This window comes from Hirundo rustica, chromosome 1 (genome assembly GCF_015227805.2).
Source record: "Hirundo rustica isolate bHirRus1 chromosome 1, bHirRus1.pri.v3, whole genome shotgun sequence".
Classification (NCBI taxonomy): Eukaryota; Metazoa; Chordata; class Aves; order Passeriformes; family Hirundinidae; genus Hirundo; species Hirundo rustica.
In genome coordinates, this window is record NC_053450.1 from 114870818 (window position 1) to 114887787 (window position 16970).

At 38.3% G+C, this 16970-nt stretch overlaps 1 protein-coding gene across 2 annotated transcripts in view; it reads left to right on the forward strand.

Annotated features, from left to right (window-relative positions):
- Nucleotides 1-16970, forward strand: part of GADL1 (glutamate decarboxylase like 1) — an 82842-nt gene that overhangs the window by 32326 nt on the left and 33546 nt on the right. For both annotated transcript variants that reach the window (XM_040083078.2, XM_040083087.2), the window contains exons 10-14: nt 593-657; nt 894-975; nt 7919-8118; nt 12354-12405; nt 15437-15526. In XM_040083078.2, the coding sequence (XP_039939012.1) occupies nt 593-657; nt 894-975; nt 7919-8118; nt 12354-12405; nt 15437-15526 (489 nt within the window). The remainder of the gene's footprint in view (nt 1-592; nt 658-893; nt 976-7918; nt 8119-12353; nt 12406-15436; nt 15527-16970) is intronic.

Consider the following 16970-nt stretch of genomic DNA (forward strand, 5'->3'; position numbering starts at 1 on the left):
CAGAGCACACACTTAGTTCTTAGGTGAGCTGAGGGAATCTTAAGTCAGTTTAAGGTCAGTTCAGTTGCTGGTTACAGAAATGCTGCTACTGCCCACTGACAGACTTTACTTTTCATATCTGTGCAAAACCTGAGCCTGGCCTTTGCAGTTGCCAGAGATTATCACTGTCCACTGTTCCCCCAGTGGAATTCTCAGAAGGGCATTGGCTAGCAGGAAGAAGATGTGCAAAGTGGGACTTTCTGCTGTCACTGATAGTTTAAGGCTGGGGGAAAGGAAGCAACTCTGTTTGGTATCAGCAATAAGTCTGATTATGCAAGGACATATCAGTTCATTGCCCTTGCTTACACAGAAGGGCCGCTCTGGTTTGTGGCTCATGTAGTGGCACAGACCACAGCCACCTGTATTTCAGGCATAGCCCCAGGCTGCCATCTTCTTTTCAGGAGATGAAACTAAAGGCAAAATTTAGCCAACTAACCATGTAGTAAACTAAGTTTTAAATGAGGTAAGACATCTTTAGAAATTACTAGTTGAAGTATTATCAAAATAACTTTATACAAATAATATTTTCTTGGCTCTGTAAATGTTCCAACAGGCTTCTTGGGGTGGCTCAGCTTTGATATCAAGGAAGCATCGCAGACTTCTTCATGGTATCCACAGGTAAGTCTATATTCCATGGGCTCACTTACTAAGGATTGAGGTGGAAGTTATGTGACCTGTTGGCTTCCATAAGTGCTGCATTTTAAAAAACAGTAGGAGAGATTTCTGAACCTGGGGTGGGAGTATGGAAAATCTGATTTGTCCACTTGGATTGTGTTTGGTCTTTTTTGATTCTTTAATACCCATGATTATGGATGCAATTTTCAACTCCCTTTCTCCATTAATGATTTTTGCAGGGCTGATTCTGTTGCCTGGAATCCCCATAAAATGCTGTTGGCAGGAATCCAGTGCTGTGCTCTTCTGGTGAAAGACAACTCTGTAAGCTGTCCTGACCTATTTTATAATTTTTGTTGTTGTTGTATTATAGTAGGCTGTCATGGCTGTAATATGAAAGTGGAAATAGAAAACAGCTGAAAGTCAGTTTTACTATACTGCAGTACAAAGGCTGAATTATATTATTTTGAATTTCACCACTTAATCAATTAATAAAGGGTGAATAAAAGAGCAGGGTGAAAATGATCCAAGTACTCACAAGTGGTCAAATTTTGCGGCTAGTGCCCTTGCTAGTTAACTTCTGCCCATGATTTGCATTCAGAATGGAGTATTTTGTCACCTGGACCGGGCACACTTTAACACCAAGCTCATCAAAGCCCTCAGAATAGCTGCTATCCATGGGGACTGCAGCAGTGCTGCATCTGTTTAGAGCAGGCAGAGCTTGTCTTCACATCCCCTTGTATGGGAGGGAGCACCAGAGTGGGAGAGGGATGGGAGTCAGCGCACACAGGTAAAGGTGCTGAGCCTTCTCTCCACACTCTACCCGTTCTTCCCCGTCAGCAGGGTGATTTAGACTTCCCAAAAGCTGTGACTAATTTAAAGGTCTAGGAAGAAAACAACAGAGCTCTGGTCTCAAGATGACTCTGTGCAATGTAGCAAAAATCCCTTCTCGTGTCTTTGTGGCATTCTTTTATCCTAAAAGAAAAAACAAACCAAACAGGAAGTTTATTACTTGAAGCTTCATTTAAAAATCAGATCTGCTAAAAATTATTCCAAATGCCCACCATTATGGGTGATTTTTACCTTTTGCTCCATAGGTTATAAATGACTGACTATCACAAAGATATTGAGCCCCTAAGGTTTGCATCACTGTTTTGTGGCCATGGTTTATGAATTGTTTTTATAAATCTCTGTCAAAACAACTGATATTTTCTATTCAGCTGCGGGAGTTACCTATCCATGTAATTTGTTGCTAACTTCTGTTAGTAAGAACTAATGAGGACCAAAGAGCACAGTTGCTAATCAGCACTCTCTTGGAGCTGATTGCTCTCGGTCAGGGGTGAGACATGGCAGGACAGCAAGGAGAAGTGTGGCACCTTGTTTCCTTAGATTTACAGCCTGGGGGATTGAAGAGGATTAGATTTCAGGGTTACCATCCATCACATTATCTTTATTCTGAGCTAAAAAACAAACAGAATAAAGCTATTGACTAAGATTAATATGGTGTCTTAATTGCAGGCTTGGGAAGATTTCAGTGCTGTAGTTTTAACTAATTAGGCCCAGTAAGTACATAGATATCACCCCAGGTAATGATTAGGCTACTTGGACTGAATAGTGTAAATTTCTCAGGAAGAAAAAGGAAAGAAATGTAGAGGATTTAAATGTTCTAGCTGCTCTAGCCTTTCAAGTCACTTTATGTACACTGTTTCAACTTCAGCATTTTTGTGGTTCCTTTCTGTGCACTGTAAGGTTTGGTAGAGCTATCCTATTCCACTTTTAAACCACAGCTAGGCAATATTGTGTTAGAAATACTTGTAAAGCTGAATCTTAGGTTTTTGAAGGGTGAAAACAGAAGTATTATGGATCACAGCATCAGATCCTGTTGTACAGTGAGACGTTCTGGAATGCAGAAGATTTGTCTGCATTGGGAAGAAACTCTGCTTTACTCTGTGTCTAATTCCTGAAAAATCAGCTCTTATTTGTTCTGTGTGTGTGCCAGTGAAGTCTTTATACACAAACAGACACGCATACAGATTTGAGTACTTTCTTATTAACTAGCTGGAATATAAATCCTTAAGAAAAAAAGATCAAATGCATATTTAAGACACTGTGACAGGAAAGTGTTGCTTCACTTTGATCCTTTCCATACCAGAACAGGCGGCTGAATCCAGTTTCCCATTAAAGATGCTATTTTTGCACCACTATTTTCCCAAGAGAAGGGAAAAGTACATGTATCAGTTTCTCACTTGGGAGCATGTTCTCCTAAAGCACATAAATACCTATGGCTAAGATGAAGCCCACTTTTATATGTGAACACAATTCCTTCACACTGTGGTTCGGATGCATCAGTGGGAGCTGGATGCTGAGATGTGAGTTGGAAGAGTCTGACACACATTGCTCTGCTAGTGAGTGTTCAAGGAACCTCAGGTAGATTCTGAAGAATTCTGCAAGAAATCAAAGCAGCAAAATGTTAATCATGAATGTTAAGTCCAATTTATGAATTGCCCTATCTCTCATTAAAAGACTGGATAAGGAAGTTTTGTTAGCCCATCTTCTCATTTGCTTTGAGGTCTGTTTGGAAATTGTGGAATACCTCAGAATTAGGCTTAGTTGATTATAAGAGAGCAAATCAATCCCCTTCAGTTTTTATTTTTCTCTTCCATGCTTTCTGTATGAAAGACAGTCTTTGGAAGATGTCATCACATTTCAGTTGTAGTGGTAACACTGTAATTTTCCATTAACAAATGTAATAACTTTTTTGGGGGGGGCTTTTTCTTTTGTCATATCGCTTCAATGGGGTTTAGCAGTGTTAATATATTTAAGCCACTGCAACTGACTTGTTAGAATGAAACATTGTAATTAAATATTTTCTTGTACAGATTAAAAAAAAAAAAAAACTGTGATGAAATGTTGATAAAAGAGTATCTTCTAGTGAAACAAAATTGGAATATTTCCAAGGAAGGTAGAGATAGAAAAGAGACATACGTGTTTGACTTGATTAGAAGAGAGAAGCAATTTCACCAAAGGGAAAGAAAGATTGGTTAATCCTTTGTAAAAGCCCAGATCAATGACTGTATTTCTCCAGTGTTTAAAGCACTGAAGAAATGCTCAGCTATTCCTTTTTCACTGCCATGCCCTGAGTAACTTTCATCACTTCTCCAACAACATAGTCTTACTCGGAAAACATTGGTATTGCAGGGACATGAATTGCAGTTAAACACAAAGCTAAATGGACCAATAATCTCAAAACATTGGTGAAGTCAGTTTTGGTCTTATGTGTTCTTAAAAGGCTAGGAATCAGTGTTGGGTTGTACATACTCCCTTAAAACCACAGAGCTACTACAACTTGTCCTTACTGTCTCCCATATCTGTGTGAATATTATCTACATATAAGCAGAGAACTCCTGTTTATCACCAGTGCCAAAGTTCTGTGACTCAGGAGAGTGAAGCACTAGTTTAGGTAATTAAGAATCAGTTCTAGGTAATAAGCAGATTTTTTACTTATTATTTAAGAATAAAGTCTCAATGAAGCTAATGAATCTCATTTTAGTACAGAATATGATTGATCAAGATGATGATGGTAGCCATCCACATGTAATCTCTTCCTCATCATCAATATCACAGAGATATCTACTTTCCTGATTCCCCTCCAGGACAGCTACAGGAAATGCTCTAATCTCATTGCTTTTACTTGGGTTTAATACAACTGAGAGATCCTTCTCACCTCTTGAATTGCTATAGTGTCCTTTCACACTGCACTGCTTTTGACAATTTTCAAGTATGCTGTTCAAAAGATTGTCCTTATTGCCTCTGAAAAGGCAAATTAGGGAGAAGCTTGTCTCGGGGAAAAAGATATTTTATTAATGAAATTGAAATGGAAAGAGATCAGAAGACTTGCTGTAGGTAAGTCTGTTCAATGAGAAAAATTATGTTGACTTATGAAACAGGAGCTCTTGCTTTCAGTATCAATATTTTTTCATCACTTTGCCATTAATTAAAACACACAAAAACTCTACATAGACTTCATCAAAAGCTCTTTGAAACTTCATGGTGGACTGGGGCCTCTGTGAAAATAGTATTTCCATTTCCTAAACTTTAACAGACTGACTATAATGCTGAGAACTTGCATTAAAAGGATAGAAAGATAAAAGATGCTGAAGACTGAAACTCAAAGCTGTCCAATGGGGCAGTTCTAATGAAACTTTTGCAATTCTTCTGAGCAGATGTAGCAGCTCATTTACTGTGTGAAAAACTGTTGGGATCTTCTTGGGACTGAGAACACTGAGTTAGAAAGCATATTTAAAGCATATTTATTTCCTTTCTTTTTTCCTTCTACTGTTTCATCATTTGACTAGGAAAATTGAGGTGACTTTTTTGTTTTTCATTCCCTTTCTTTTCCCTTCTCTTTCTCCTCCACTCTTCTACTGGAATATTTCTCTCTTTCTCACAAAGGATGGTTTTTGTTTCTTTTCCTCTCTGCTCTAGTGACATGCAGGAGGATGTCACTGTACTTGCCTCTGGAGATTGATAGTATCAGTATCTTCAGCAGGATTTCTTGAGCATGTTGCATTCTTAGTAAGATAAGCACGTGGAAATGGATCATCAAGCCAACATGTATTGTCAGCTTCAGATGCACCAGGAGATTGGCAGTACTTGCCTTTTTTTTTTTTTTTTTTTTTTTTTTTTTTTTTTTTTTTTTTTTAATTGCATTACCAACAATACAAGCTGACTCAGGGCTCTGGAAATATTTGTGGCATTTTCACTCTAGAGCATTTTTGTAAAACTATGTAACTCTGCAATTGTCCAACTGTCCTGTGATCTTAAGTGAACTTCTCAGTCTTTTGTAATATTGCCAACTGTGTTTAGGTTTCTTGTGACAAACAGTGGTTACTATTTATCAGATAACAGGCATGAGAGGAACTATTATTCTGTGACATCCTCTATTGTGCAGCTGCATTGCATTCTGAGGAGGCAGAAGATGTGCCACATTGACCAACCCTGCTGTACTGTACACTCACTGCAGATACATCATTCAACATTTTAAGTCAATGAGACAAAGCAATTAGCTTAAATTTGTCAATGTTGCTGCCTCTTTTCTTGTTTTTTTCTTTTTTTCTTTTTTTATTTTTCTTTTTTTATTTTTCTTTTTTCTTTTTTTTGTTTTTCTTTTTTTTTATTTTTTTTATTTTTTCTTCTTTCTTTTTTTTCATTTTTTCTTTTTTTCTTTTTTTCTTTTTTCTTCTTTTTTTTTTTTTCTTTTTTTTAACACTATGTCTAGTAAACTTATTATTCTCCTGAAAGTAAAGGTATGAAGGTCTAACTGAGTAGAGCACAGTGTCTTGACAGAATGACTCCTGTTTCTTGTTGTGCAGCTGCTAGCCAGAGGGAAAAAAAAGCTGTAAAAACCCCTCCAAAGTATGGATGCCTCAGTGCTGGACTATTACGTCATTTCTAATGTCGTTTCTTGCCTTTCTTTATTTGAGAAAATTGGAAAGTAGGTGTTGGAATCTTATATGATGCAAAACACTGCATCCATTGTTGCCTTTCCAGCTGTGGCTAGCCTGTGCGGCAGCTGCACGTTATCACTCTGCAAAGGGAGAGCAGACACCAGCCCTTTTTTCCCCCAAGCTGTCATATAAACTGTATTTTACAAGGCTGAACGTGCTGCTTCTCTGACCAGAGTTCAGACCAAATTTGCTGTACTTTTACCAAACAAATATTACAATGGGATTGTCAAACCTGTACAGAAATTGTGGAGAAACCTTGGTAGTGTTCTCCTTTTGTGCTCTAGTGGGCAAGGCTACAGGTGGGAGTTTTTATTTGCTTTGCTTTTTTGGAGGGAATTGAAAAGTCTAAGAGAGAAGCAGAGTTATTCTATGTATGCCAGTTCATTAATTATCTTTCTTTTTTTTTTTTTTTTTTTTTTGTCTTGACCTTTTTACTCCATTTATTGCCAGTCCCAAAGTCATAAGTAGGGTATTGGAATGTAGATCAATCCCATCAATGTTATTGGAATATGACACTTTGATTAAGAGTGATATCAGACACTGTGCCATTTCAAGATCAGACTTGCTGTAGATGCAGAGAAAAGGGCAAAATGAGAAATGCTTGTTTTGTTGGTTCAAATTGAGGAGTGATACTGAATTGGAAAATGAGTTGTGCTCTTCCTAGCACTGACAGATCCAGATTTTTGGTCTCCTGGGCCCCTCACAGGGCCACCGTCATCTCTGCTCTGGTAACCTGCTTTTTGCCAGCCCTTCTCTCTACTTCATAGTTTACCAAAGTATATTTTGATACTTCATTTTTCAGTCCTATGTCTCTTCTCTTCCTCTGTACCTTTAAACCTGTAACAGCCTCTGTGCTTTCTGTTTCCCAGCCTTGTTCTCTGCTGGAACGTGCCACATCACTCATTAATCTTTGTCTGTTCTGTGCTGCTCATCTCTGCCCTCAGAAGCTGAGGCTTGGAGATTGCTGAATAAAAATAATTTTATTTAGAAATCATGATTAGCATATGTGAAAGTATTTTTTCTTAAGTTTATTTTCAAATGTTACATTTATCTGAAATGTGAAAGAGAAAAAAATTGTGATATACTAATCTCCTTGTGGTTTTTCTGCTCAGTCAGCCTAAACCCACAGTGACTATTTGGCAGTAAGGGCTAAACATTTATTTCTTTTTCTGAAATCTTCCCTACCTGCAACTACACAAAGCAGGAATGGATTGAGCCATTTGTGAACATGTAGAAAGTTCCTCAGGGACTGTTCTTGATCACGGTGCTTATAATGACAAGACTGGGTTCAGTTCCTATATGGGCCATTCACTTGGATTGGACTCAATGATGCTTCTGGATGCCTTCCAACTTAAAATATTCTGTGATTCTGCGATCTAAAGACTGAAGCAGTGGACATAGGTGTCTCCTTTTTCTCTCTCATTTACATCCATATATGTTTTAGGGCAACTGTTTTTCTGGTATCCACTCCCATGATTTATTGAGATCTGAGTCAAAATTCCTCTTCAGCCTGCCGCTCTTCCATGACATTATGAAGAAAATCATCATAAAAAAAATGTTTGCTGGTTGTCAGTGTGAATTCACTGACTTTAGGCTCATCCAGGGTTCTTGAACCACACGATAAACTTCTGATGATTTTCTGCCTCTCCAGATCTGTTTTAATAAGCATTTGATGCAGGCAACAAAAGAAAGGCTTTGGCTTGTGAGGAGGTTTGAAATTGCTTATCACCAATCAAAATCTCCATCGTATTTCCTCATAGGGCCTCCTGAAGAAGTGTTACTCTGCCGAGGCTGCGTACCTGTTCCAGCAGGACAAGTTCTATGATGTCAGCTACGACACCGGTGACAAGTCCATTCAGTGCAGCAGGCGCCCGGATGCATTCAAATTCTGGCTGATGTGGAAAGCATTGGGAACTACGGGCCTTGAGGAGAGAGTAAACAGGGCACTGGCTTTGGCGAGGTACCGCCTCACAGTTTTGAGTATGTCTAGTCTGGTTGGTTGGCTGAAATGTTGGCGCTGCTGATACTCCATATCCTGGAACAGAGCCCAGTGTTACATTTTGCCTCTATCCTTTTTTTTGTGTATAACGGGTGGAACTAATAACAATAATAATTAGTGTTATTACATTTGCTACAATATTTAATAGTAATTACTGCTTTTAGCAATAAGCAAAATTGTTGGTAAACGTGGAAGTCAGAATTAGGCTATCAGTCTGTATTATGGAACATTTATGTTATCTGAACTAAACATAGGACAGAATTACCAAAACACTTTCTTTTAGCTCAACTGTGTGTTATGGTGTTGGTGTAAAAGAAGTTATGTGTGCCTGAATCCAAGCTGTGTCTGGCAAGAACCAAGTTTTCCTGTTCACGTCATTCGTTCTGAAAGAGGAAATGCAGAAAACTGATCATGGAAAACTCATATGAGGACATTGTGTTAATATTAGGATCTAGCAGAAGTGTATGAAAGCAATATTGTTCTGACATACTGAGTGCTTTTTCTCAAGTTTGCTGAGGTTCTCAATGCTTACAGTATGTTCTGTTAGGGACTGAAACACCTTTTTCTTGTGTTCTTCCCCATACCTGTCCTCTTCAATTTCATTAAGTTTTTGGTCTTGCAGAACTGAGTTTCACAAGTGAATTCAGCAAAATTCTTGATAGAAGGTATTTATAAAGTGATGGTGATGTCCTGGCTTCTGGGAAGAGACTTCTATACACAGGTGGTTTTCTCTTCTCCTAGAAGAAATTATTTTGAAATAAGATAATGGCCCATTAAAAGAAGTTCACTTTAAGTAAAATGTATGTTCAGAATTTATAGAAGACAAAGCACAATGTAAACTGCAGCAAACTAGCTACACACTGCCTTAAATCAAATAATTGGTATTGACATATTACTTTTTATATGAAATAACAAGTAGAAAAGAATTGAATGTTTACTTCAATCAAAATTAAAGCAATAGTTTGACTCAAATGAAGCTACCTAAAGAAAAAATAAAAATGCTCCTGACCTAAACCCAGAGTGGATTTGAAAGGAATAAAACAAAAGAACCCAAACCAGAAAAGCTGAAAAAAGCTGTGACTTTTTTTCTCTATTTTATTTCTTTAAATCCACTCAGTTATTTGTCTGGTTATGTGTTTTTTAATATGTTCTGGTTAAATTACACCTTGTTTTTGTTGCAAAGCATTGTACCATTCTTTGTCTGCTCAGAGTAAGTAATCCTTTCCACTATCAGTGGGAGAATTCAGTCTTATCAAGATCACTGGCCAAGGTCATTTGACTGACTGTGTAGTGATTAATGACATTTCTGGGATCGATATTTCTGTTTAACATTAGGATTCAGATGGTAGCACTTCTCAGGAGTGACTGGCTGGTCTCTTCTGGTTTTTGTTTTGTTTTTCCATTAGGAAGAAATTTAATTTTTAGACTGATGAAATAGATTCTTCACGATGGCATTGCCATCTTGAATTTGCATGGACATGGGCACTGTACCACATTTACCAACTACCCAGCTATGCAGCCTTTCTCCTCTTTTGTTACATTAGATGTTACTTCAATTGCAAGGGTATTATTTCAATGTTCCTGAACACAGGCCTGGATTAATTCCAGAATTAGTCCATTGACTATAGAATTTAAGGGCAAGATTGCTTTTTCTTTTTTGCTTGTAGTCAAGCAGAGCTGAAAAGGTAATTAGGGTAATTGCTGGCAGGTATTTCTGATGCAGCAAACTTTGCCTATTGGCTATTTCAATAATATCTTCTTGTTCTGGAGATGAATCATGCCTTCATCAGGTTATTTAATATCCAAGGATCACTGTGATGGTATCTATTTAGAAAGACTTACTTTTTATGTGTGTAGAGTAGAGCATCCAGCTGATCATTTCAGAATTTTTTTGCGTATTTTCTTCCCCTCAATTATTTTTGATGTAGGGATGTTGTTTTATAAAGTACACTAAAAAGAAAATAGAAGTAAACTGCTTTTAGAATACAACTATAGTTACTATATAAGCATCTCTGCATTTTATGCTTTGTCTTATTTGGAATTTTTCTGCCTGTTTCCTCTTTGACACTCACTGTTAGCAGGCATATGTCTACTTTCACAGCAGATCTCCACCTCTCATTTTCTGCAAGGCTTAATCATAGCAAATGACATTTCTCTGTGTACTTTGGTCTTCACTAAGACTCAAGCCCTTCTAACATACTACAACTGTGACATGATAATAAAACTTCACTGTCAACTGTGGAAAGATGCACAAAGTAAATTGCTCCACTGCCATCAAATGATCCTGGCAAGATAAATCATGGGCAATGGATTTTCTAATGGCTGCCTTCTTAAGTTATTGGCAGTGTAGTTAAGAACATGATTAACAGTGTTTTGAACTTGATCAACATCAGGTAGCCTATGTCAGAATTTTTACCTAGGTGATCTAAAATAAAGGCACTTGAGGAAAGAGGGAAAGGTATTAAGCATTGAAAAATTGCTCTAACAATTCAAGACTTAAAAAAAAGAAAAAGGCAAGTGATTATGCATAGGTTTCATTTTCATAATTTATTAAAAGAAAAAAAATAAATTGAAGGCCACTGTCATATGAACAGTCTGCTGATGTTGCTGAATGTTGGTTTTATGGCACAGACAAGTATCTGCTAATAAACAGGACAGAAGCAGCAAGCTTGTTTGACATAAGATAATTACCCTACAGATAATCATGTCTCTCTTTCAACCCAAGCAGTAGTGTGGACATGAACAGCCAGATAACAAACAAATGCATGCGGGAGGATCTGAACGGTCGTGGCAGAAATGACCAGAACAGTGACTTGTTCCAGCAAGAGGCAACACCTCACCAGTGCGCAGCACAGCTCCTGAGCTGCGTGTGGTGGGCACTGGCTCTTCACCGCAGCGGTGGCTTTGCTGGGATGTGTGCTGGGAGGCAGTGAGTCACAGGCACAGCACTTGTTCATGATAAACAGCGTGACAACTCCCCAGGCACTGTTTGGAAAAATGTGTGCCATCTAGGGTATTGTTTATTGCTTCCCCAGCCAGCCTGTTTCTGCAGCAGGTCTGCTGAGGAGAAGGCATTGCAGAGACAGCTGTGCTAGAGGTGTCCCTGCTGGGGGGAAGTTTCAGGCATGTGGGTAGGACCAAGGGAGGTTATTTTCACAATATTTCTCTTTCTCACCAAAAAGAATTACTAGTGTGATGACCAGTAAGTCAGCTTCAGACAGGAAAATGTCAAATAGTGAATGCAGGAGATGAACAGATTTGTGAACAATCAGTAGTTTAACTGTGTCAGGCTTATTAATGTTAGGCAGCAATATCTTCACGTAGAAGACTAAAATTTTGTTGGAATGGAAAAGCAGTGTGAATTTGCTGTGTATTTGTTGAAATTTTTCTTTGTAAGGCTTTGAAAGGGGGAGAAGAAAGAATTCCCATCTATGTCCTCCTTGCTTCAGAATTCCTGTGTGATACATGCCATGGCAAAGTTGTGGTCATGTTTTAAAAATTTCTGTAAATTGAAGCTGTTTGTATCCAAAATTTAGGTTCAAACCCATCTTTTCATTGAAGGCTTCTGTGTTTTTCACACGTGATAGGTGAGAAAGAAAAGAAATTCCCATTTTAATACACTGCTAGCATAGGAGATCCAGGGATTGTTGTACGTAAGCAGTGGCCCACTGAATGGGAGGTTGCACTATGGACAGTGTAGAATGTGGGCAGTACTGGGAAAATCACTGAGCTTGAAGTATGTTCAAATTTTTAAATGCTGAGCTAAGCTAAGAGATCCTGGTGATAGCAGAATGCAAGAGGTGTCAGAGTGACCGTGAAATAACATGGAAGCCCAGCACTGGAACTTGAGAACAAGGGATGGAGGTATTAATTTGCATTGGAAAAGTTCACCGCCTGATGCAAATAGGATCAATTTGTGCCATGTGGCTCTGCTGAAAATCTGTGCCTGAGGACATAATTTGGCTTCTCCTCAGTGCTCCTTGGCTGGCTGTGTCCTTTTGTTTCTAGGAACTGATAGCTATTGCATTTTCACAGCAGGTAGAAATGAGGTTTAACTCTGTTGTTTTCTTAGTGTGGGAAAAAAAAAAGAAAGGAAAAAGAAATTCATGTTTAAGATCCTCTTTTTTGTTGTTGTTTTTGTTGTCTGTGTGTACTATTTTGTTCTGTGCTTGAAACCCCTGATTTTTTAATTACAGATATCTAGTGGAGGAAATTAAAAAAAGAGAGGGATTCCAGCTTCTTTTGGAGGTAAGTGAAAGAGAACTGAACTGTTGTTGTTTTTGTTAGGAAGTGTCCATTGTCTGATTTTGTTCTTTTTAGTCAATTACCAATTTGTATTTAAAGTATCTAACCTAGTAAGTTTATGTATTGGAGATCCACGGATATGACTGAACACATATAACATGTGCTGTGTTCCCTACCGTCATTCTGTCTAATTTCCTAGCTTCAGGTCCCATATTGCCTCAGGGAGTATAGAAGGAGCACTTCTCTGTGAGAGCAAAGAGGCTGGCTGTAAAAAAAGCAGTGTTTGCCAGAACTACAGATAAGACTGTGTGCTGGATGGAAAAATAGTTTCATCCTTAATATGGGCTTTTCATTTTTTAAGTCCATTTTTTTTTCACTAGTTCTATTTCAACTCCCATTTCCTAAAAACTACCCAAAAGTTGTGTGTTTCACTTGTTTTACTAAACCTGTCAGCTTATTTCCTGTTTGGTGATCTTGCTTGGGGGAGAGGGAGTGAAGGGAGTAGAGCTTAAGTACTGTTTTTCCACCTGTCCTCAGCTCTTTAATAAGAATGATATCTGAGGATGTTGCAAAGACCTGTCATTTTTATAAAAACTTTTTGAATTGTCAGAAATGTACTTGTATGAAAGACAGCCTGCTTTGTGGGACCAGGAAGAAAAGAGTACATAGAGGAGGACGGGAAATGGACTAAGTGTCACCATGAGCATTCCAGGTTAGGCTAGACAAATAAAAAATATGAAAAATATTTTTTGCTATTCATATTATGTAAACTTTTCTTTTTAACTTTGAAAACTGCTGCTCAGTTGAAGAATTTTATGCCAGCAGCACACAATGGGTTTAGTAAAGTGGCAAGTCTGTTAAAAAGCTGTCCATTTCTTTTTATTGTAGACCTTAGAGAGCCCAGATCCACTGTAGATGTGAAAACTCTTGGTAAGAGCAGAGGTTGTTGTGTAGTTCCTGCAGGAATGGGACACCTGGATTTAAAGTGGGTTTGAAGGGAGTTTTGTAGCATGGACTATGAGAAAGAAGTTGAGCTCCTTGAGTTCTATGTGTTTTTCTGTGAGTCGAGAAGTTGAAAGGGCTAAGAAAGTTTTCAGGAGTGCAGGGGGATAAGCAATGAGAATTCAAAGAAAAGCTGCTATGAGGCAGCGAGGCCCAGCTGTGCAAGGCCTCTCTGAAGGGAAGATGGACTTCAGAGAAGAATCTTAGGAAGATGATCCTCTGATACATGCAGTGAGGAAAAACCTGTAAAGAGAATTGCTCTACAGCCTGGAAATGCCACTTATGCTTGAGTCATCTTGAGCTCTTCTGTGGTATAATTGCTTACCTGCTGGAGTAAGACCTGTGACAAGATAACCAGAAACAGAGTGTGAGGCATGGCTGGGGGTAGTTTTCTAGGATGAATGGTATTTTCAGAAGGCAATGATATATTTGATGTGTGAAAGGAAACTGAGATAATCAAGAAGGCAATATAAGCAGTGGCAATATGGTAATGTATGCCATCTGTCTGCTCCTGCCATCTGATTCTAGATAGTTTTGCAATAAACTCTGTAACACTGAGCTAGTGCTTGTTCTTATGGGGAAGGCGCTGCCTTTTCAGGGTGTGTGTTTACATGTGTACTCAAAGCAAGCTCTTTGGGGAAAGAAATGGGACTTGAAGGACTGATCTTTAATCCATTCAGCGGCAGCACATGGCAGGTTAGCGGCTCAGTTCCCGCTGACAATGACAATTCTTCTTGATGATTAAATTGTATTTAATGCGTTCTTTGAAGTGAAGCGGAAAATGATATGAGCAGCTCTCAGTGGCTTTTCATGGAAGAACATGTCTCAGCTGGTGGGCTCTCCTCGTTCAGGAGACTGCCTGGGATTATAATAGCAGTCACATCCACAGTGGGGCAAGGAGATGGTGTGACTCAGCTACCAAGCTCCCTTTTAACACTGTTTTTATTTTTTCTTTCAGCTAGTACTGATGAGGATAGCATGTGGGAGAGGAGTGGGGTGTATGAGTTCACAATCCAAATTATCATAATCCATATTATAATCTAGTTGCCATCTGAATGCTGTGCTGCAAATAGTGGAGGTCAAGATTGACTTAGTGATTTATGGGTTGTGTGGGATGGGATCAGAAGATGTATCTATGCCTCATAATATTGTTCTCTATGCAGGTAAACAAAAAAAAGTTAGTCCCAAATTAGCAGAAAATGTATAGAGATCCTGGACTGGCCTGCTGGGAACATTTTCTCAATCATATATGATACAGAAACCTCATAAGCACAAAATGCCTTATTTTATAATGCAGGGTGAACAGCCACTTCTGCTGGGAGCCTTGCAGCTAAATCTGCTGAGTTTAAAGGCAAAATTTCCCAGGAGAAAAGCAGATGTGGGGTTTTGGTCTGCTCAAAAGGCCTGCTTAGATACTAGACAGGATACATTCAGGATATGGTGCACACCCTGTAAGGAGCAATCTAAGGATTCTTATAAAACGTTGAAATTGAGAAATTCAGCATTAACTCCAGCACTGTATAGTGTGCTCTATGATATGAGAGGAGATTAGCATTGTTCAGTGGAAAAGTGATGAAGTATGCAAGTGTTAAATGGTCACAAAAACTGAGTTTTTGTGTTTTGTATAAAAGGCATCATTGGAAATTTCCATTTAAAAACCCCTAAACACTAAAAAGAAAATGTATTCTTTAAAGTTGCTTAAAATATGAATTCTGTAAGCTACCTTTCTGTGCCTCTCTTCTACTTTTTCTAGCCATAGTGTTTTACTGAGTAAAACAGAGTTAAAGATGGATATAGTAAGAAGAAATTAAAAAGGAACCCCTAGCAGCAAGAAGAGGAATGGATGAGATGAAAAATTATTTCTAGTGTCAAAAAAAAGGAAACAAAAGGTGGCTTGGAAAAGGAAGCTTTAAAGGAAAGGGTATAAACTCAACCTTCCCAAAAAATAAAGCAGAACTCTTTGAAAAGCTGTAATATGTATCCCTGTCCCATCTATTGCATCTTACAATCAGTCGCTTGTTCTCTTGTTTAGCCCGAGTATGCAAACGTCTGCTTTTGGTACATTCCACCGAGCTTAAGAAAAATGGAGGATGGACCTGAATTTTGGCAAAAGCTGCACCAGGTGAGTGTCATGTGTTGCCTGAGGCTTACTGATTTATCTGTGTGCCAGATAAGAACGTGAAATAGCCCTTTGGCCTTTGCTCACCATTATAGCCTTTCAGTAGACTAGGTATTTAATCCTTAAATAGATGGTGGTTTAAGATTTAAGTTTTTTCTTGGTTTAGACAAATCTAAATTTTTTTTTTCTTAATATAAGAGGTGTAAGCATTAACAAATATTCAGCTTGTTATCCAAGCTGTTAGTAGCTGGCAGAACTGAGAAGAGGAACAGTGTTGGTGCATTTCTTGTCTAGACAGATTATTCATTACCTGTTTGACATACTTAGTGCTGTCCTTGGAACTTGGCTTGCATTATCTGTGACAATCTATGATAATGCAAGCAAGGAAGTGCTTAAGAATATATTTCTGATGTTAAACATAAATGACAACAGGAATATAATGCGAAAAGACTGTGGGAAAAATCTTCACAGATGAGTGTTTTGGTAACTCTTTGCCCTCCTGATAGAAAGTCATGAACATCTTAGAAAAAAAGCAGCGGTAAAATTTTGAATTTATTAGTGGAAAATCAATAATTAAGACTTAATTAAGAAGCCACTAGACATTATGGTATTATGTTTTACTGAGTAAGTTATTCTGTGAGGAATTGAATTTAATTCATTGTTTGCTCATGTCTGGAAGAGCTTTTGTGTTCTGTATTTATTTTTTCATAGAATTTGCTACTAGAAATTTAAACTAGAACATAGATGTGTATATCATCTGCATACTATGTAAACAAGCTTACATAGTTTATATACATGCTTCCTGTAACATCTGTTCTCATTTCAGCAGCTTTCAATTTTACAGGAACTGCTTTCAGTTTTTGCTGGAGGCTGGTGTCTTTAGGAGAAGGATCTTCCTTAACCCCACCTGTATTGTTTTGGAAAGTACACTTTTGTAGTACAGATCCGTGCATGGCCACAATATGGATGCAAGGGCTCAGTATTTACCATGCTTTCACAGTCATGTTCCTTTCATTTGGGGCATCCTGTCCTCTCCTTAGAGTGGAAGGCTTATATATGAATATGTGTGTATATATATACATATATATGTGTGTGTGTGTATGTATGTAAGTATATAGAGCTGTGTAACAGCTCATCTGCTCATGGAGGAGTGAGGATTTGGGAAGGAGAAACCAGAAGGCATAGAAGGAACAATGCTGCAACTGTCACTGTTTGATTTATGTGGCTACAGGTGGGACCAAGGAGGGAAGGGATGGAGCACAACAAATGGCTTTGAGCAGATATATTTGAGTGGTTTATGGAGTGTAACTTACTGGTTCTTTGCTCTGTTACTCTATGGTGCTTCCAGTCAGGGTAGGGAATAGATACCTGCCTTTATTTTATGTACCAGTGTAGGTAGATTGATGCTGGAAATACAGATTTCCTAGGCAGTGTTTTTGGAGAAGAA